Source organism: Pipra filicauda, unplaced genomic scaffold, assembly GCF_003945595.2.
Source record: "Pipra filicauda isolate LSUMZ 115617 unplaced genomic scaffold, ASM394559v2 scaffold111_size4109106_pilon, whole genome shotgun sequence".
NCBI classification, from domain to species: domain Eukaryota; kingdom Metazoa; phylum Chordata; class Aves; order Passeriformes; family Pipridae; genus Pipra; species Pipra filicauda.
The window spans coordinates 3,961,369-3,983,757 of record NW_024103563.1 but is presented as its reverse complement, the minus strand read 5'-3'; the positions used below and the strand labels follow the sequence as shown (position 1 = coordinate 3,983,757).

General features: G+C 40.5%; 2 protein-coding genes across 6 annotated transcripts in view; one reads left to right on the top strand and one right to left on the bottom strand.

Moving 5' to 3' along the window:
- PHYHIPL (phytanoyl-CoA 2-hydroxylase interacting protein like) overlaps positions 1-7,970 on the top strand; it is a 58,130-nt gene extending 50,160 nt beyond the window's left edge. For all 3 annotated transcript variants that reach the window (XM_027745965.2, XM_027745962.2, XM_027745963.2), the window contains exons 3-5: positions 2,346-2,520; positions 2,996-3,113; positions 6,621-7,970. In XM_027745965.2, coding sequence (XP_027601766.1) covers positions 2,346-2,520; positions 2,996-3,113; positions 6,621-7,155 — 828 coding nt within the window. In that variant the 3' untranslated portion in view covers positions 7,156-7,970. The remainder of the gene's footprint in view (positions 1-2,345; positions 2,521-2,995; positions 3,114-6,620) is intronic.
- Positions 7,667-22,389, bottom strand: part of FAM13C (family with sequence similarity 13 member C) — a 52,585-nt gene continuing 37,862 nt past the window's right edge. For all 3 annotated transcript variants that reach the window (XM_039382814.1, XM_027745957.2, XM_027745958.2), the window contains 5 exons: positions 21,136-21,347; positions 13,440-13,535; positions 11,986-12,185; positions 10,409-10,510; positions 7,667-9,596 (listed from right to left, as the gene is read on the bottom strand). In XM_039382814.1, coding sequence (XP_039238748.1) covers positions 9,473-9,596; positions 10,409-10,510; positions 11,986-12,185; positions 13,440-13,535; positions 21,136-21,347 — 734 coding nt within the window. In that variant the 3' untranslated portion in view covers positions 7,667-9,472. The remainder of the gene's footprint in view (positions 9,597-10,408; positions 10,511-11,985; positions 12,186-13,439; positions 13,536-21,135; positions 21,348-22,389) is intronic.

Below are 22,389 nucleotides of genomic sequence, written 5' to 3'. Positions count from 1 at the left end.
TTTTCTTAAATTGCAATTTGCATGCCTCCTCTCTTTTTTAAGATATGGAAATGTGATTATTCTATGTAATAGGAAAAAGGCTCAAATATTTAGCAAAACCAGGCTTAGAACCTGGGTGTGCTGAGCTCCCACAACGTGTTCTACAAGCAGACCTGGCCGAAGGAAGGAAAACATAACAGGAGAAAGCTGGAAACTGAAAGCTGCCTCTATTCTAAAATGGAGAGAGGCAGTGTGACTCACATACCTCACTGCTTAGTTACTCAGAGCTTCTTAGAAATTATGGCCATCTCGGTACCTTTAGAGTTGCCTGGTGGGTGCGGGTGCTGGAGCTCCCATCTGCCACTCCAGAATCCTGCCTGTCCTTTAGCTGGCACAGCACCTGCTTTGCACTTCTTTGGTGGCTCAGCCAGGAAAGAGGGCTGAGCAGGAGGGAGATGAAAGGAACAAATGGAGAATCCCCAGAGGAATTTCAATGTGAACATTAAAGGCCAGTATAGTGGCCTTAAAAAAAAAATACGGTGTTTGCTTAGAAAAAGAACAACAGAGAGTTCTGAAAAGCATCACATCTGCCCCTCCTCCCCAGCTGTGCAAGAGATAAATCCCTCATTTTAATGTGGTAGTCTGCCCCTTTTTTTTCTTTTTTTCCCCTTTTTTTTAGGTAGTCTGCCCCCTTTTTGGTACAGTTAGAAGAGGTTCCCAATGCACAGCAGGAAGGTAAGGCTTTGACACCTGGGAGCAACAAGGCTTTTAATGTTACATGAAAACTGACAAAAATAATGGGGGCAAAAACCACCACTGACTGGGGTGTGATCACAGAGATCTGACCCAGGTGGAAGCTGTTTTTACCGTAACCAAAAAAAAGATGACAGGAAGACTAATGATGTTGACTGTAGCATCTGCCGACTACATTAGCAGTAGCAAATTCAGTCCAGCGGGATGCCTCTGCAATATAGTTTCAGGGGGGTAGCTTTAAATGTCATTTGGGGTTTCTTTTTATTTTTCCCTTGTAATTTTTTTCCATCCTTTATATATTATTTATTGTAGAGTGCAGAACTGTCTCCTTTTACAGATAAAGTTTTCTCCCAACTGTTATTTTATTTAAATGAGAATAATCAAAAAAGAAATCATGACAAGAAAATATTACCCTTGATTATCACTCACTCACAGTTAACTTCTTCCACTATCACAAGCTGCTAATTTTACATTTTCTTAATACAGAAACTGAAGAATACCTTTTGCTGATGGGAAAACAATAGGAAAAATATATTTTTCTGTAATAGAAGACAAAAAGGAAAAACAAATTCAGGTCTTGCTTACAGATCACGAACAGAAAATATCTCTTTTCTAATTCCTTTTTTCCCTAAGGGACTGTTATGCTAGTATTTGTACGTAGATGTGTATGGACTAGTATTTATAGATGGACAGTTATGGATTTTATTTAAAATGCTCACTTCTCACAGGGCAGCCATCTTACTCTTCTGTTATTACTGATAAATATTCAGTAATAGATACCTCTCATTCTATCACAGCTCCTCAGCTACACGGTGCAGAGAATCAACTGCATCATGAACCCTTTCACCCACAGCTGTAGCATAAACTGTCCACTTCTTCAACTCTTTCTTTCCCTTGCTGTTCTGTACTGCAGTCTTTGGTACTGTAGAAATTAAGTATTTCAACTACAACAAGCAGTTATTCTCCTTTGTTGCACCATGGTGCTGTGATACACTGGAAGAGCAAAACAGAGGATCTGAAACAGTGGTGGGGTGGGAAGCAAGAGGCTCAATGACAGGCACAAGCTCTCTGTTTGACTTGTTCTGGCCATTCCTGTACATAAGGATATTTTGATATATGTACACTTGACATAGTTACTCTTCAACATGTTTAATTTTCTCTGTTGAAGTTTGGTTTGGAAGATACCAACAGCAGAGTAGGTGGACTGATTGATGCAGGAATTTTGTTTGATTACACTGACTGAAAGAAAACAATGGAAATGAAAGCACAAGAAGCTCCTAAATTAAGATACCCTCGTGCTCAGTAGCATGTCTTTGTTTGCATACTTAAACCCAAAGGGCTCTAGTCTGAATTACATATTTGGGCTATATATAATAGTATTAGTCTGTAGTCATGTGGAACGAATAATAAACTCATACGTGCAAGATATCACCGTGTCTCTTAGCACACACCTTACCCCACTGTCCTCAGCCACCAACAAACTGAGAAGTGATTCAGGTTTGCAGAGAAGAGCCAGGGGTTGGGGATTTGCGACAGCAACGAAGGAAAGGGTGGTGGATTGGTTTGGTTGTGCTGCTGACTTGTGTGTTGTTTTGTCCTTTCGTTTCCATCAGGATGTACCCACTAAATTGGTGGCCAAAGCCGTTCCTTTGCCTATGACAGTGCGTGGGCACTGGTTCCTGAGCCCCAGGACAGAGTACACCGTGGCAGTGCAGACGGCATCCAAGCAGGTGGACGGCGACTACGTCGTCTCCGAGTGGAGTGAAATCATCGAGTTTTGCACAGCAGGTGATATTGCTGAGGAAACGCTCCACAGGATGAGTGCAATTAGCGCTGGCTCTGCTGCCAGAGGGGGTTGGCCATCTAGCAGTGCTGCCTAGGCTGTGAGAGTTTCATGGTCACACCTGGAAACCGGAATTCTAACTTTAGACTTTGCATGTGCTGAGGTTTGGTGTGTTAATCAACTGACATCAGCCAGAGAGGGCAGTTCTCAGCTCCTCTGCGGTCCCAAATACAGAGAAACCAGCTCTAACACAGGAAATCCTGAGGCTTGCAAAGTCCTTGTGGGGGAAGGAGAGGGGAGAATCACACATGCATGTTCCTGCCATTTCTTTGTTGCCACCATTGGAAACTGGGGACATAATGTGATGTATATGTTACCAAGACTCTGTTCCCAGTTTTAAGTCTGCATGTCTGTGTAGATTTTGGTGAGTGTTGTGTTTTTTCCTGTCCCCTGCACTAGCAGTTTGTCTTTTCTTTTCAGATTATTCAAAAGTTCACCTAACACAGCTATTGGAAAAGGCTGAAGTGATTGCAGGCCGTATGCTCAAACTGTCTGTTTTTTATCGGAATCAGCACAAAGAATACTTTGATTATATCAGGTAAGAAAGCAAACATATGCAAAAATCGTTTGGAAAATTAAGGGAGTAATGAAAATAAGTAAATAGAGACAGCTGTGCTACAGCTAGAGCAGGATGTCTGTGTGCTTTATAGCCCATTCAGAAGGCAGCAAAGAATAAAATATAACTAGCTCGTTTCTTCCACCTTGCTTAATTCAGCACTTCCATTAGGCAATAAAAGTCTGTGTTTTGTGGCAGAAACTGGGGTACTCACAGGGTGTGCAGCCTGATTAAAGTGTCTGTTATCATAACAGTGTTTAGTAGCCAAATATTTCTACTGTACTAAGAAATTAAGAGTGAGAGTAGGAGTGTACAGCTGTGTGCATAGGCATTTGCCTGTGTATGAGAGTTCCATCTCAACTATTTGCTCTCCATGTAGAACCATCACATTTCCATCCCCTAATGTGGTAAATATGGGCTCTGCAATCTGTGTGTTAACTTATAGATCATATGTAGAGGGAGAGGGGATGATGTTTAAACAGTTATAGACACCATGCCTCAGCTGGAATGAATAAATGGGATAGCTGGAGGTAGGTTCCCTATTCCTGCTGGAGAACCCAGTGTGCCCTCGCACACAAGAGGAAAGCAGAGTTTTTGATAGAAGGAGTCAAAGCTCATGTGCTGACTGAGCAGGACCAGCCACCACACAGGGTAACCTTCCACCCTTAGAAGAACATGGATGAGAGGTAAGCAGTGTCAGAAGGGTGGCAGCACTGACTGTGCTTCTTTAAGATGCACTGGGAGATGGGGCTCCTGCTGTGCCACATAATTCTGTTCTATGTGTCACACCAGTACCTGTCTAGAATGGAAAGTTTTTTAAATCTGGTGAAGAAAAAAAATTACTCCAGGCAATCCAGCTTCAAAGAACAGATTCCACCACCCTTGGAAACATTCCCGTTTTGAAGTCATGAGTCTCTGATTGATTCCAAGAGTGTATTGTATATTCCAGAGCATGGGCTTGCTCTTCCCCTTCTGTGTTTTGGAAGGATTATTTTATTGCACATAGCGACAAAGCTGCAAAACTCAGTGGAGGTAGGAAATGACTTGTGATTGCTGAGGCTCTTTGAGGACCTTGTGAAGCTCAGCTGCCATCCTGGACTAGATACCACAGAAGGGAAATGCCTGTGGGGGTTCCGATTCTTATGTCGCTTTGTTTTCAGCAATGTAATCGTAGTGCATCTGCCTCTGTGTTTATTAGTGTTGAAAATTGCCACTGAGGTGCATTTAAAGCTGTGGGTTTGGCCTTGTTCTGCCAAATGTGACTCCAACTGATTGCACTGTATCTTTTCCCCTCCCTCCTGTTAAGTTCTTTCTTGCTTCTACACAAATAGAGACAAGTTGGACTCGATGATCCTTGTGGGTCCCTTCCAACTCAGCATACTCTGTGATTCTGTGAGTTTGTTTTCCCTCAGTTAGTGAGTTAGAGACAAAAAGCTGTGTTTTATGAGGTTAGAGAGAAGCTGCACCACCTGTAACTGGCTGATGGTTGCCTTTTTTTGGTCAGAAATAGTCTAAAATGGTCACAAGGGCTGGTCCTTCCACCAAACACCCTTCTGCATGTTATGTTAATAACCAACCACATGCTCCCTTTTAGGGAATATTCCTTGTCATACCATGCCTGCCAGTGGCCTCTGTGGTGTCATGACTAGCAAACAAGCTTGGAAAAGCTCTGGTAGCATTGGCAAACAAGCAACTGGTCACGGAGCTAAAGCAGCAGCCCCTAAATGGAGGGTCTGCAGTGTGAGCTCATAAGTGGTGTTCATGTCACTGCTGTTTATCTCGCCTGGGAGCAGCACTAAGCAGCTCAGATCCCCTGAAAGGGCGACCTATAATTAGCCTAATTGGCCACTGGATGTCAGTATCTTGCCGCAGAAATGGAACTGACTCCCACTGAGTGCCGTCTGACTTTTCAGGTTGTAGATGTTTCAGGGGATTATCCAAGCTGATTCAAGTTTTTAGGTTTTGGGGTTTTTTTTTCTCCATAGTAATAACTTCATAAAATACTAATTATACCCCCCCAACCCAATCAATGTCTTGTGAAATATGGCTTGAGACAATAACTAAGTAGTGTTTGAATGGCCCCAGAAAACTGTTGGAACTTCTCTTAAGAGTCAAATGTGCTGATGAGAAGTTAGAAACAAGGAAAAAAACCCCACAGTTGGAGACATTACTGAGCTGATTTAGAGCTGGTCTGTAGGTATACACTGAATTTTTTTGCTTTGATTGCTACCTCCCATATTAACCAAGTAAAACCTTCTCCCATGCAGCACCATTTTACCCGGACCTTTTGCAAGTCAAAAGCAGAGAGAGAGAACAGTATTTCTTGGTTAGTTTTCCCTCTCCTAAAAAAAAAAAAAAAAAAAAAGGAGCAAAGGAAAAGAGAAAAAGAAAAAAAAGTAAAAGCAAAGCAAGAGGGGGATATAGGACTCTCCAGTCCCACAGATTCATGTATTTTTAATCTATAATCTTCAGTGAGCATAAAGGCAATTTTCTAAGGGTGCATAGCAGATATGTTTTGCAGGACTTACAAAAGGGCATATTTCCCTTTCGGGCATCACATGGTTGCAGGTGCAGAGAGAGTCAAAGTTATCACTGGGGCACTTCCAGACAGGTGGAATGTCCTGCTATACAAAACATCTCAGGTGCTAAGGAGGATTAGATGAGGTGTTTGGAGTGTTCTCCGAAGTTTAGCAGCCTCATGCTGCTGAGTGCAATTTGAGATTTGGAGGATTAAAAACTCACTTGTACATTGTACGTTTTCACTGGAATGAAATTGAGCTCAGCTTGCAAAAAAAAAAAAACAAAACGTTATTCTTACAGTTTTTTCCCCTTAGGACTAGTGACTGCAGGAGCTGGATACCAACCAAAATGGAAACTAACCAAATTGCCTCTGTGCCCAGCTCTGCTCTGATTGAAGTCAGCAGTAGACAAATTAGACTGGAAATTATCATTTGGGGGAAAATAGACTATGGCAGACAGTACATTCCTTCCCATAACCTCTCTGAAAAGCATCTTTCAGAAATAACTTTCATTGGCAGTTTTCTACATGAACTATATACTGCCTATGCTAAAAATACACATTAACAAACAGTATATTCAGCATATGGTGACTGACTTGCAATACTCAACATGTGTTTATTGTTAGAATTGTAGTGGAAGACTGAACAAATGAGCTAATTAAAGATATCGGTGGTTTGGGGGCTTTTTGTGTGTGCTGTTTTTTGCCTGCATGTAACATCCACAGAGCTGACAGAAAAGCCAGACTGGAAAAGCAGATTTCCCCCTAGAGCAGGAGTTACTGTAGCTCTTCCCAAGTCTGATGTCACTTGATTTTCTTGGTCCTAAGATCATGACACTAACCTCGTTTTCAGTTTGACAGTTTTCCTTTTTGTCCCTTCAGTACTGTTTCCAAACAGCATGATGTCCTAACTTTCCACTTTTTCTTTACCATGTGTTACAAAATAAACAATACCAGTCATTCATTTGTAGAGAGCATCATGGGAATGCTATGCAGCCCTCTGTTAAGGATAACAGTGGCAGCCATGGCTCTCCGATCAGCGGGAAGCTGGAAGGCATCTTCTTTAGCTGCAACACTGAGTTTAACACTGGGAAGCCGCCACAAGATTCACCGTATGGAAGATACAGGTATGAGATTGCAGCTGAAAAACTCTTCAACCCAAATACTAACTTGTACTTTGGAGACTTCTACTGCATGTACACAGCCTACCACTACGTCATCCTCGTGATCGCCCCCGTGGGGTCACCGGGAGATGAGTTCTGTAAGCAGCGCCTTCCTCAGCTAAATATAAAAGATAATAAATTTCTGACCTGTGACGAAGAAGACGGTGTCATGGTTTACCATCACGCCCAGGATGTTATTTTGGAAGTAATTTACACCGATCCTGTGGATCTGTCCCTCGGCACAGTTGCGGAAATTACCGGTCACCAACTAATGAGCTTGTCTACCGCAAACGCAAAGAAAGATCCCAGCTGCAAGACCTGCAATATCAGTGTTGGACGTTAAAACTTCCCTCGTTCCTTAGGAGCCTTCCAACCTCTGTTGCCCATGTCCATAGTCAGACGTTTCTGTCGGAAGCATGCACATGCTGCTCTCACCAAAAGCAAACACGAGTCTTCAAAATCTCCAATAGCGTTCTTAGTATTTCTTCTCTCCCTCTTTCCCTTCTGTTGCCCCGATGCTTTAAATGATTAGAAGCCCTGGGTTTCTTTCTGGCAACCATTTATCCCTAGATGCTGCAAAAATTGTTTTCTGTTTCTTGCCAAACATAACAAAATCCTATATAAACTGCTTTAGCAAAATAAAAATAACGGCTTATAAATGGTGTTTAAATATGCATTCATTTTAACTACTGAACAAGTACTGGGATAACTCTGAACAGCATGAAAGGTTGTAATTGCAGCATGATTTGAATTTCAGAGCCTAGAGATGTCAGCACTTCCAATGTGTTGTTTGACAGTGTTATTTATGTTATTTATATTAGCTAACTGAAAACAGAAACTGTGTCTCGACATAATAAATATAATAGAAAAATATTTTATTTGTACTGTTGTATAAAATATTATACAATCATATAGAATATATAGATTACATTTTAATATCAATTGTATACATATATCATTAAATCATTTTCCCTTATCAAAGATGTAGTTTGTAAACTTCAAATAGCTCTGTATCTGTTCCTGTTGCTCTAGATGACTTCAATTAAAACAGATTTATGAAGACCATTTCTGATTCATAAAAGTTAAGTTATAAATTATTAAGTCAGTACACTGAAACAACCAACCGTCTGCGAAATAAAAAACTCCTTTTTTAGTGTTCATATTTTTTCCTCCAAACTACTTGAAGATGTGTCCATCTTCAAAATCATGCCATTACACGCAAGATAAGTACAAACGTGGTTGGTAGATAATAGGCTTTATAAAATCAAAATCTTCTTACCAAGATAGAAAACAGATTGCTTATACTATGTGGTCAATACAAAATGACAGTTAAAGCAAAACACTAAACATGATTCAACTTACTCAAGTCCCTTTTTCTCTCTTTAATTAATTCTTCCCTCCTTTATGTCTGGGCTAGGTATTTCCCAGAATCCCCCTGCTTTTCATTTCTAATACAAAACCTGCTGATAATCCTTCTGTTAACAGTCCATTTTTCACACCAATGCTCTATCACAAAGAGTGACAAATTCTCCTTAATAATACAAAGTGTGGTGCTCTGAAAGTTAAGAAATATGCATAATTCCAATGGAAAAATAACTTTTTATAATCTTATTTTCAGTAAACAAGAAGTCTAGCAATCCTCATCAGATAACTGTGACACTCACTTACATACCATGTACTTTATCTATCCAAAATATCTTAGCATAATGCAATAATCTAGTCCTGTTTTAATATATATATATATGTGGCAATTTATAACACAAGAAGTACTTCAACATTTTACAAAGTGCATGCGTCTAAACGAGCTTTGGTAGTCAGAAAAGCGAATGTTATAGCATCAGGCAAAACAAAGTGCAAAGTTTCGTACAAAAATCAAAATTAGCATGTAGTTAGTTGATCTATTTATTAAGTTCTGTGAGCCAGGTCCTGTGAACTAGTGAAGTGAGCCAGGTCCTGTGAACTAGTGAAAAGGACAGCAGCCGGTACATTTGGTCTCTCTCTTCCCAGTAACCTCTATTTTTTTCTCTTATCTCTAAAAAACCAATAGTTCCATTTGGCCATCATGTTCTGTCCTTTTTTTTTTTGCATAAGCAGCATCACTTTGCTCTACTCCCTGGCACTGGTTTTTTTCTATGCACCTTTTTTTGAAGCTACTGGAATTGAATGCCAACTCTGTCTTGAAAGCCAGAGTATGTCTGGAGTTTTCCCTTAATTTGTTTTAATTCATTTCCTTTAATCAGCACATTGAGAGCCGTCATTAATAGTTAATTCTAGTGCATGTTAATTCTGGAAACAAACGTAGTACATTATAATGTACTAAGATGTACTAAAAACCTGGAGAGCATTTCCTCACACTTTTAGAGCAGGTCAAACTGAGGAGCTACAACACTTCAGTGTCCTTTTCATTTCTTAATATTCTCACAGTGCACTTCAAGGCTTTTTCAAAAGGAAAAATATATACTATAGTCCACTCACCTGTGCTTAATATTCTTGCATATTGCTGTCCTCTCTCATCCCAGCTATTATAATTGGTAAAGTGCATCAAAAATCTCAGTGTGTCAAGTAATTGTGCAGCAGACCAAGACCTGTAAAATTACTTTATCTTTTTCATTACTTGTTTTTTTTTTGCTAGAGAACAATATCACAGCATTGCATTCACTTCAAATCGTTTTGGAAATATCATGCTTACTGATGAGAACCTCCAGGAGCCTGATTTTGGCTTTTGTGTGCTTGTATTCGGAGTATTCCTCGGCCATTGGCACCCGATCTTCTTTTTGAGGACTCCTATGAAAAGCAGATAACAGTGCCATCACTTTTATGAGTAAGAGGAGAAAATGTCTTTAAAATTAATTCTGCAACAACTAATGAGAATTGGATTTTTTTTTTTTACTAACTGTAAACGACTAAAGATAATTTGACAGGACCAAAAAGCTCTAATAGACAGAAATGAAATAGTATTATTTAAAATAATGAATTTTCATATGGCAGAAGATTTTCTTTCTTGACAGCTGTACAAGCATAATCACTTGATTCTCACAATCACTTAATCACTTGATTCTCATAATCACTTGATTCTTACTTTGTAACTGTAGTGTTTTGAAAACTGTTACCAGTTGCCACTGCCCATACCCTCCACAGTTTTCAAGAAAAAGGTTTGCTAAATGGAGGAGGAAAAGCAAAGAGTGAAAAGTACCTGGTATTTAATTATGGTTGAAAGAAACAGTGACTTCTGTTTTTAAAACCTGGCCTTTTAAAACTGGCCCAACTGCCAAGTGTAATTCCTGCAGATTGACACCCTCACAAAGAGTCTTTTAGCAGCTTCCCTTCAGCTCAGGGAAGATTCTGTGCTGAGATGGGGGTTATACCAATTGCAGGTGTGACCTGGAAAATCCCCAGCCCCAAGCCATCCTCAGGGATGACCACATCCTGCAGGAACTAAGCAGGGAGATAGATGGACACCTCTACGGTATTTTCCAGTCCCCAGCTGCAGCCTCTTTGTCCTGCTCAGCCCCGAGTGCCCACCCTGGCAGAAACAAGCACCCCTGCAGAGGACCCAGAGGGAGCAGGAGAGGGCTTTTGCTGAGCTGGTGAGTTACCTTCCTGTCTGTTTGTAGAATTGCTCCTCAAACTCTCTCAGAGCTTTGCGAAGCCTTTTCTTATCAGCTCTTGTTTCTCTGAGATGTTCAAGCAGAACGGGCCTGTAAGACAGAGACAAGAACATGGGACCCCCTCATGCTGGGAAGTGTAAAAGCCGTGGCTTGGGGTAACAGAGAGCCTGCTGGGCTGGGCCATGGCAGGCACTGAGCTCAGTGCCCCGAGACGTTCCACCACACCCCTCACACGATACACGGCTGTGCTGCTCCCCTGCTACTGGTACTCTCACCCTTCTAGTAAAGTGAACGCAGACACTCTGTGGTCAACATGGGAGGAAAAGCATTCAGAACTGAGTCTTGCTAGTGGCCTTAATTCTCTGTGGAATTAATGGAGTTGACACAGCTCAGCATCGCACAGGAGGAAATGCTTTGCATCTCTTTTAACTGAATTAAAATCAACATCCAAGCCCTGCTCATGTTTGCAGCTGTTACCAATCATTACTGTGATGCAGTGGAAATGCCAGTGGTTCCCAGAAGCATCGTTTTTGGAGGCCATGTTTTAGCTAGTGTTCAGAGAATAAGGTTTTTAAGCAGAGAAAGAACTCTGTGATGGCATTTGCACCTGGTAATTATTGGGGTTTTGCATAACAACAAAATGCACAGAAATATCTTCCCAGCATTTGTGAGCAAACTATTGCACACAGAGTTCATTTACATAGAAATCTAAGTAATTTTTATTTATTCTCAATTTTGGTAAAGCCTAGTTAGCTTCCTTTATGCATCTAAGAACTCCCAATCAAAACACAAGAAAAAGATACCATCCCCTAAGCTATGTGAACATATCTGTTCCTGGAAGGCATAGTCCTCAACAAGTTTCTTGACGGAGTGAAAACAGCATATGGGCATCTTGAGATCTGTTGTCTCATGCAATCTGAAGTTCTTAACTACTACAAATCATAAGGAAGGCTTTATTTTGGTTTTGCAATGGAGGGTGGTGGTAAGTTTTCAGAGCAGTCAGGCACTAATAACTAGGCTTAGGCAAGGCATAAATTGATTTTACATGCATCCAGTGGCCTCCCATGTGACCAGTTGCTGTATGACCTTTCATGCAGCTCCCCTGTTGCTGTTTGGATGCCTGAGGTCACTGGCGTTTTTATGTCACTCACACAGTCAGTCCCAATACACACACAGAGGAGCAGACTATTGTCCAGTTTTATGACAGCTTTGTAAGAACCTAAGTAGTTAGATAGCTACAAATTTTGCAGCAGTTAAAGGTAGGTCTGCATATCTCTACGATGCCATTATGTCGTATCTACCACGCTGTCTTTATTTCTCTTATCTGCTTACTTTCCTTTACCTTGCTCTTCCTGGACTTGGCACAAAGTTGTTTGAATAAATAGCTCAAACCACAGGTATGCTGCCCAAACAACAAATCTGCTCTGCCTCTTCTCTCACATAAGAAAATACTGAATCACTCCTTTGGTGTAGAATATCCCTGTGTAACAGGTATGGCTCATGTTTCATTTAGAAAGTCTACATGAAACATTTTAAAAATACAAGGGAAAAACGTGGGAACTTACATTGTTGCCTCGTGTAAATTGGACATAGACAAGGCTGTTTGCCTGTAAACTTTCTTTTCATCCAGAGGTGAGACGTGTGCAGGCTCACTCTCCTCCTGAGAGTAACACAGGTGCTCTTCAACCGGGAAGCAAGACATTGGACCAGATGACAACTCATGGCTGCTTTGAGAATGGTCTTCATCTGAGTCTTCCTCCTCCTGCTTGTGAAATGTGAGGCATTATTTAATTAATTGTTTAAATTGGAACACTCACAGTTCATAGGATGACAACAAAAAGAATTAGGATCTAACTTCCTGGATGTATTCCTTGCAATAGGTTACACACATTGAAAGCTTTACCCAGATAAATCTTGGTAATCTTTATCGAGATTGTTCATGAAAGCACTCGTGGGGTCACTGGGTAACTGAGTATTGTCTATCATGAGTATAAAGGACAGAAGTTGGCCCTGCTTCTGAGTATCCCCAGCCAGCAATTTATTTCTGTTTGCTCTAAAGCCCTTCTATGTAGCAAAGATGTAACTAACATTCTGTATTTATTTCAGCAGTGCAGTCTGGCTGGAACTTGTACTCCTCTCATATACCATCTACTGTGTGCATTGTGTCCAGAAATTCTGACTGTAACAAGGGTTGTAAGGAGAGATTCCACAGTTTTATAGCTACAAACTTTAACTACCAAAATAGGTGATTACTGCTGTCTTTCTTACATTCCTCCATCCTCAGAAGAAAAGCTGAGCTATTGAAACGGAGGCTTAAATATAAAACTTCCATGGGGCAAAGCTCCTACAAAGTAACGCAAGGGAGAATTTCAGTTAAATTTGCTAATAAAATACCTCTGTGCATGTGTACAAAGCTTTATATTGGGATTTTTCAGAGAAATCTGAAGCTCCACTCTCATCTAACAAGACAATAATAATTTTTAAAATCAATCTAGCTCCAATTACTATTAGATTAGTATTTATGATGGACACGCTAATTAACTTTGAAGTAGCCAGATGCCACTACCTTTACTGCCCATGCGACCAGTACTGTTACATTACAGTGATATATTATTAAAGTATTACTAATATTTATATGCTACATGATTGATAAAAGCATTGTCAATAAGTTACAGAAGCAAGACACAGTGACAGCAGAGATCTTCATGAAAAGAGAGCTTTCCTTCTGTGTTGCGTTAGCCATGATGAAAAAGTAATGCCAGCTTTGTCTCTTACCCAGGCCATTGAAGTACTGCCTCAGAAACTGCTGCCATAAATTGCACCCTGTGACATGCCTAGAAGCTGAATTTTACAGAGCATTTGCTCTACTTGAAATATCAACACCCTGTATTAACCAGTGAGCAGATTTTTTAAATATCAGTAGTTGTATTGCTGCCAAACGGACATACAGGTACAAATCAAGCACGGCATTTTCTATGGGTTTTTTTTTTACAATGGATATGAATTCTTTCCAACTTACAATTGTTGTGATCAAAGATGGAGCTGCAAGAAGTTTCTTGATAATTCTGTATCTGTCGTAAAGAGGTTTCATGAGACTCTTTTCTTGCTTAGTGACCTAAAGAGAAATCATAACAAAATGTAGTCCTCCAAAATTAAAAATAAAAGGTAAATTAAAAAGATTCTCATTTGCTCCTGTAAAGCTGAGAAAGGTATTAGAAGAATATGACCAGATGTGTATTTTGCTTCCAGAGATATTCCATGGGCACTGTAATTTAATTCATACAATTCCCATAAAGGAAAATGGCAATCTGTTTTCTAATGGAGAATACCCAATGTGGTTTCCTCACTTCCTGGAGCCATACCAGCCAGGCAGAGGGGATATTATTCACTTTCTGAGGATGCTGGTGGAGCAGTAAGAGTTAAGATACACTGCTACTGTGCCTTGCATTGGTATCTCACTCACTCAGCTGTAAGAATAGCAACAGGCTCCCTGCAGGAATGTGACAGTCTGCCTGGGACAATATGCTCGTAGACTCAGTGGGATGGAGAGCACCAGGAACACAGCTTTACAGCCTCCACATGGAGCTGGCTCCATGCAGGATTGCTGCATGCATTCCTCACTGGAACTGCCTTCCACAAACAGGATTAGCTGTCTGTTCATTTAGTTTGCTCTTGGTCTTTTATGAGCGCTAGAAGCATTGATTTGGAAGAGAGTATGATTTAAATTCAACTGTTAAGAGCCTGATCAAGCCACAAATATTCACCAATACAAAAATAAACCTTATGGAAACTAGCTGTGCAGTAGACTGACTTACTATACTAAGGAAAAAATAGTGAATTCCACAAGGAAAAAAAAACAAGACAAAAAAGTCCTCAACCAACGAACAACCCCCATCATCCCCAGAAAAAACATGTTCCTCAGTGATTAAATGCCAAAGCAGGGTCATTTGCAAGCAAGTCCACCATCAGCCTCTGCTCCTCAACTCCCATGCCTATGAGCTCTCTCTGCATACTGTGTCACTGATTTTTGGCACAGTGAAGCCGAGGTCCACCCACTCAGGTGAGTGAACACACAGCAGCTCTGAAGAGACACAGACTGGCTGACAGTGCAGACAGTAGTCCAGAGCTGCTCAGAAACAGCCAAATGCCTGGTCAGCAGAGTAAGGGTGACAGACAAACACAGGGTGGTGACACCATGTATGTCTGGCTCACTGAGTAGCTGGGGACCATTTCTAGAGGCACATTTATTTCACTGCAGAATGTCACTCCCAGTGAGTCCACTTTTCTTCCCCAGTCGTCATGTCCCATTTGATTACAACCCGTAAGAGTGGCTCCAGGGAATGCCAAAGAGCCAGAATAGATCATTTTTTGTTTGAAACCTGGTCAGTGCGCTCTCTGTCTGACCTTGTTAAGGTAAGTCTGGATGATAGTGATGCTGAGCCATACTATACATCACCAGGGCAATCATCATCCCCAGTGTGCTCTGCTGTGTTTCAAGGCTGCTGTTACAGAGCTGCTTCAACCTTGAGAAGAAACACCCTCTCTGAACTCCATGCTATAAAACATGCCCTATCATTCCCTTTTTTGAATCAAGTCTCTTTTATGTCTATATAGCACTAATAATTTCTTTTTTGTTCTCCTTCTTAGGAAGTATAATTTCTTCATACCCTCTCCATCCCTCAGCTCTCATTCCAAGCCCAAAGAAGATGAACAAAAATGGTTTTATCCAAGATGCAGAGATAATTTTAACAGCTGGCATATTTTTGGACACATGCTGGTGCTGCTCCCCTTTACCACTGGAATTACTAGCCAGAAACAGAGACAGTCATAAGAACACAAACATAGATATCAAACAGAAATTCCACAGTTGTGTATAGACAAATTTTCAAGTCATCATCTCACCAATGGTGGAATTTTTTTTTTGCTTTGCACCTACATTCAGGAATTAAATCCCTTGAAAGGATTTTAATTAATAGTTTTAACTGCTGCTGTGTAGTAAAGGAAAAAACACATGACAGGTCATGTCATTTTGTAGTTCATGTCCTAGATGGTGCCCTATACAAAACCTTTCTCAGCTGCCAAGCACTCTAACCATGCATCATAGCAGAGCCAAGGATGCATGAGCCAGGTCTGCTGTGGAGATATCATCTCCCAACTTTATCATCAAATCCTGCATTTTCCAATCATGAAGAGAGATAAAAAGATTCTCTTTTTATTTTAGTTTATTTTTCTAACATATAAACCACATTCATCAGTATCAGGCAATAACATTTATACCTGAAAATTAATTTGAAATAACCAAAATTATGTTAATTGTGTAAAATTCATCTGAATATATTTAATATACAAGCCCAAAAATATTTGTTAGATAAGTTAGATAATTTTTAATGTACCTATCTTTCCATGGCATACTTACAGGTTCTCCATGAATACTCTCAAAATACAGTAGACATTTCTGAAGACTGATTTTTTCCAAAGCCATTTGCTTTTTTGTCATATCCTATTTAAAAGAGTTATTTATAAGATTATGAGTCAGGATTTCATGACGAGGGTACAGGTACATATCTGTTTAATAATCTGCTCTGCCCAGATAAACATTAATAATGAATCCTCTTTCTGCCTGCATTGAGGTCAATGGGGACTTGGCATTAACTTAGCAAGAGCAGAGTCCAAAATTATATGACTGAATCTTTAAATGAATCAAAGGACATGTTACTCTCTCAAGGCCTAATGCAGAGCTGATGGCAGCTATGGAGATACTTCTACTGATTGGAGTAGTCTTTCTGTCAGGCTTTTACCAGTGGAAAATACACTGTATTTGCTTTGGCTGCCAAAGGGGAGCCTTTGGAGCCTGAACTTGTGCTCTGTCTTATGGCGAAAGATGCATAAATGAAAGTTCACTGAAAGCCTGGAATCTTATTTTTCTTAACTGTCACACATCTAACACTTGATTGCCTTGGTTTCTCTCAAAATTACTATTCCACCAAAGCAATTTAACAAGCTTAAGGCCAGGAAGTGCTATTAGGCTACCAATGGAACACTGCATTCCTTATCTGGAAGGTTCCAAAGGTAAAACCGTGGTCTTAGTCAGTAAAGTGAGAATCTTCATGTGGTGTTCAGAGTCTGCATCCAAAAAAAATTTCCTGAGAATACCATTTGACAGAGGCACTGAGGAAGCAGGGTTTTTAGCTGGAATATCTCAGCCAAGTTGCATGGACATGAGGTGTGTGTCATCGGTTGGGTTTTGACAAGGCAGGCTCATAAAAGGTGACAGCAGCACGCGAGCAGAAGGTGTTGGCAAACGAGGTCCCACAGGTACCATTGCAGAACTTTCTTAGAACAATTTAGGTAACATTAATGAATAATTATTGTGACTGAAAAACTAAAGAAATGTTTTTCCTCATCCATCTTATGGAGAAATCAGAAAATAATGTTGTTAACTTCCATTTGCCAGTTTAGTTCATAAATAGCATTCCCCGTTATATATTAAGTATGTTTAGTTGCAACAAATGAGAACAGCCACCATTCTGCTCAAAATACTCAGAAACTTGCAAAAATACAGAGAGGATTTTTCAACTTTTTTCCCTCAACTTTTTAATTATTCATCAAAAAAGAGAAATGGATTTGCCTTGGCTGGTAAGGGGTATAGAAGAGAAAGCTTCAGCAATGCAAACCCAACCTGTTTGTGGAGTGGAGTGATAGATTCACAATGAAATCCCTAAATATTCAGCCATCGTGACACTATGATGAACACTCTCTAAATGCTGGGGCTACTAGGAAAAGGTACTGTCTGTAAAATGAAATGGAAGACTAACCAGGCAGCAGGAAGTTCTGCCTGGACAGTGTGCATTGGTAGAACCGCTGTGGGGGAGCTGCAGAAAGTGCATCTCGCACTGGCAGTTTATTTCTGTTCAAAAATCACAATACAGATCACTGGTAGCAGAAGAATGTTGATTTTTCAACAATGCAATTTGTCAGTGTTGGTGACACACCAGTACATGTACAGGTGTCTGCTGCAGGGAGCACACAATGCAATGGGTATTTATCTCCTCTTTTCCCTTTTCCCCTCTTCCCAACAAGATCTGCTCCCAAACACCAAGGAGCTAAATGTCATTTTCCACAGTCTGCCAGATCATGACAGAGCTGTATGAATCAGGTTCAAGTGTCCAAAGGTTTGGAGGAGATGAAGTAATGGATGGAAGCATGGAGTTGGGGACACACAGTGTGCCTCTCCGCAGAAATTCGATGACTAAGGTTTTTCTACTTATGATTTGGAGAAATATTTTTACTAATTAAACTCTATTTTTAAAAATATATTAAGCCCTGAAGAAGTAGCACTCTTGTGATACCAGAGTGCCTCGCTATTAACTTCAGCAGGAGCAAAACCTTTTTTGTTTGCTCCTCAAATGCAAAGCCACTAATCAGAACTGCTAATCACATTTTGCCTAAAAGGTCTGCATGAGTTAATCACTCTAAAATTGTCATTCATTTTAAGAGATGAGCTGCTAACTAGAATGCAGGAGTATTATAAATTAGCTAATTTGTTTATTTATTGCTAGTTCTGCAATTAATACAAGGTTAATTCTTTCAAAAACTATTAAGCCCAGAGCAGCTGAATGGTTAGGAAGAAATGGGGAGTGATCATTAATATTGATTTATCACACAACAAATGATCTCCAGGGGGTTTAGCATTTGACTCTATTTCATTAGCTCATTTTATTAGCCATCTCAAGACAGGTTTGTATTCGGCTAAGTTTGAAATGGCTGATAATTTCAAAATCAGAGCAGGCAGGTGAAATCACAAACTACAGAATTGTCTGAGACATCTTAGGACTGTAGGCTGAATACACCAGTGGAAAATCCAATGCTTATTAAATAAAAACACTGCTTCATAGCCAAGGAGAATATGAACAGAAGTAGGTCAATAATGAGAAGACAGATACATAAAGTGAACCAGTCTGAGAAAGGCCTTGGGGGACAGACTGCAAACATTCAAACTAAACATAAGGCAAAAATTGTTTGTGGCATATAAAGAAAGAAAAAGGAGACTTCACCTAAAGCTAAGTAGTTTGGTTTTCATAACTTGGAACAGAGAGCTGTACACAGTTGATTTCCTTACTAGTCTGTCCCCTGCATTGCCAACATCTCTCGCTGTTGTTTATACAGACAGAAAATACAAACTGAGGACAGACGGACAGACAGTGTGACAGCAAGAGCTGGACCTGCCTGGGGCCTCTCAAAAGAGGTGCTTTGTTTCCAGGCAGACACAGAGTCCAGGTTCCCAGGGCCGAAGTCTGCCTCTTGGGGATGTGTGGTGGCTCATTGCAAAGCAGCATTTTACACAGAAGTAGAAAGAAGGTGAATTATTACATAAACCACCATCTCCCTGCACAAGGAGCTGGTGACACAAACAGTGAGAGGTGGCCATCCCCTTGTGGGTTACTGAGCCATTCACAGGCCAATCCCAATTTTCTCTACACCTTCTCATTTAATAACTTCACTCACAGGCTCTTTTGCAGGAGGGATGTTTTGTTCTGGAAACCACATTCTGTTATTTTGTATTCAGGTCTTGTGGTCTGTGCTCTTTAGAAACACTGGGATTTTACTCTGCACCTCTCTGGAGGACACACATTCTCTCATTTCTATTTCAACAGGGCCTTAGATGCTTTCCACAGCAGAATTTCAGGGGACAACTTGGCAGGCTTTTATAGAAACACCATCCTTGCCCAAAATAACTAAATATTGAAAAAAAAAAGAAATATTTAGCTGCTATTTACTATACTATTAATGTGGCTCAGATTCTTCTACAAGATCTAAATGTTATATACAAGATAAAATGTTGCACATAAAAAATATCTACAGTAACTGCAAACTTGTGTGTAGCTGAAATGAAGTCTTTGATCTTTGCTGGAACCATTCATAATCTTTGCTGGAACCATCCTTGATTCATTTCGCATCTCCAAGTGCTATAAACCTCATTCTCCCCCAAAAGTCCAGGATGAGTCATAATCAAAATCCAATATTTTTTAATGTTATACTTGGGGAGTTACTAAAATATATAATTTTGAAATAGATCAATTTGATTTCGTGTTATTCCTACTCAAACTTCTGTTCCCCAGCAGTTTGGTGTAACTATTACTAAACACCTTTGCCAACAAACAGTTCTCTCAACACAAGTTCTCTCCACAAGAATACAAGAAGAAAATAAATAAGACCTCTTAAAAAAAGCATTTGAAAATAATGACTTGTGCAAACATTTAATTTCCATTACTCTTTTCTCTGTGAGAATATTTCAAGACAGCACTGCCATTGCACAGATTTAGGATGTCCTCTTGGAAAATCAGGAAAAGTCCAATAAATTGAAAAATTAATGGAACAGAGACCCACACCCAGCTTACTCTTATAAGAGTTTTTTGGACAGAATTTCCTCACTGACATCTGTTTTGGTGTCATCTGATCTGACTCCTTGCATAATAAAAAACAATTTAAAAACTGAAAATATTATTCTACGGTCTGCACTGTGGGAATTTTAGGACTATATACAGAACAGCATGGTTTTGTTGTCTTCTTTTGTTTTCTGGTTATGAAACACTTTTTCCATTTCAGGTTTTTAAAAAGTAGCATATAAAAAGAAACAATTTAAAAATCAGTCATGTATACAGAGCTCAAGATCTCAGAAGTATGGCATTGTTATGCACAGTTCTGGTTTTTATATAGCAACTAGTTGTTTAAGAACTAAGAATAGAAGCAAAACAAAAATTAAAAATTATCTCTGCTGGGTACTCTCTGCTACTGAAATCCACCCAGAATAATTTTTTAGTTCTCACATAGTTTAGCATTTAGTTCTTCATCCCTCCTTGTCCCCCTTGTCCCCTTTTTTGTTCACCAGCTAGAGTCTAAATGCTACTGTCAATGTTTAGATTTTAGATACTTTTGAGGGCTGAATTTATTGCCTTGCTTGGTTCTACAGCATCAGAACAGCAACATCACTGGACAGCAAAAATAGCCCCCCCCCCCGAGAAGTATTTTTATGGGTGGGATGTACTGCTTCAGACAACCCTACAGTGTGCTGAGAACGGGAAGGTGCAGCAAAACTTTAAAATATGTAGTAGCTCAAAACCAAAATTAATTACCCAGCCAAGCAATCATGTCTAACGGAATATTGCTCCTAATTGAGACCATGGAAGAGCAGAGACAGCATCAGCACAAGTAAACGTACAAGATCAGAAGGGCAAAGCTGTCTGGATGGTTGTGCTCTCCTCATGACCTCAGACCATCGACTGGGCAGAGGCTTTCAGCATCTCTCAGGTGAGAGAGGACCTTTATCATCAAAAGAACTTCAGGAAGGTTTTTAGTCACGCAGTTTCTGGAGGTTGAAGATGGGATTGCTTTTGCTGTCACCATCTTCACCACATGGGGATACGCAGCCTCAAGTAGGCAGGTTCTAGCAGTGCCTGGCAAACTGTTCTACACAGGCACCTCTGAGCAAAAGGTGCTTAGCTCTACTTGAAAAAGCCTTCTGCACCTCTTTGTCTGAGAAACTCTTCTCAGAGAGATCACTTCAGGAACTGCACTAGAGCTCCCATCTCATTAGAGAGAAGTTGCACTGCAGTGCCAGATGACAGAAGATGCACACACCCCCTGAGACAGCTACACACTAATAACCTGCCTCAGGTGATAAAGTCCTGAAGGAAACAGCCATGCTTGTTAAATACCTTAATAGTCTCAGGAAGGTGAAAGTGTTGTCTTTTCTCCTTCAGTCGCCTCAATACGCTATCCATGGTTTCTTCCACTGAGGGAGCTGGTTCCATGCTCGTGGCCTCCTGTGTGCCAGCCTCTTTAGAGGTCCCAGTGCTTTCACAATGGTCATTTCTTTGGGGTGCTGTGGAGGTGCAGTTTTGCTCTTCTGTAATTCTGAGTTTCAGTTCTGAAAGGCAAATTACATGGCAAGATTAGAAAAGATTAGAAATATTTGCAAAGCAGTTTCCTCTGACGCTACCAGAAAAAAACAAACAAACAAACAAACAACAAAACAAAACTTTCCTAGTTTTTGCATACAATTTTCATCATACCACAGATATATAGGAAAGTAATTCTGCTTCACTTTAACATGTAAATCTTTTACCTGGTTAAAGGGAAATCCAATGGTCAAGTGATGAGATGTGTCCATGACAATGAAATTTACAGCACATGTGTAATTCTTTTTCCTCCAAGGCCATCTTTGACACAAAAGGTGAGGACTGAAGAGGCACTGAGTTATGGAGTGGGGTCTGGATAGGAATTAGTGCTGAATTTCAGTGGGAGTGAGGTTAAGAAAGGGGCTTAAAAGGAAAAACAGTGAGAAAATATTTATGGGAGGTTAGGTGTGGGGGGAATATGAAGGCAGAGCTCTCTCATTCCCCTCCTTCTCCTCGCTAAGCCTGTGTACTCTCTGGATAAGTAAGAACATGCCTGTGCCTGGTGTGGGCATTGCTGTCCAAGGATGCATCTTTCACAGACACCTTCCCAAGCCAGAGCAGTGTCTCTGCAGCATCTGCTCCCCTCTCACCTGAGCTGCGCTTCTCTGCCCTCCTGTGCTGCTGCACAAGGGAGGAGGAGAATGAGAAGGGCTGTGGGGGCCAAGTTGTGCCACAGAGCCCTCCATGCCAGGCTGCTGGAGTACCCAGGTCTGGATAACCAACATTGCTCTCCAGTGCAATTTAAACCGTCCACCTCCCTTCCAGAGACTGCACTGCCCTAAGCCAGGCTCAGGTGGAGAAACAGCCACTTCCCTTGCCAGAAGAGCATCTGAGCAACCCAGAAGACAGACAGGTTACAGTGTGTCCAAGCTTCCCAGTCAGCAACCTGCCTGGATGTGATAAAGTGTGCGAGTATATTAGCTTGACACCAAGCCAAAGACCCTGGAGCTCCAGAGACCTGCACAGAGCAACGAGGAAATTGAATTGCAATCTGAATTATCTCCTGTAAAA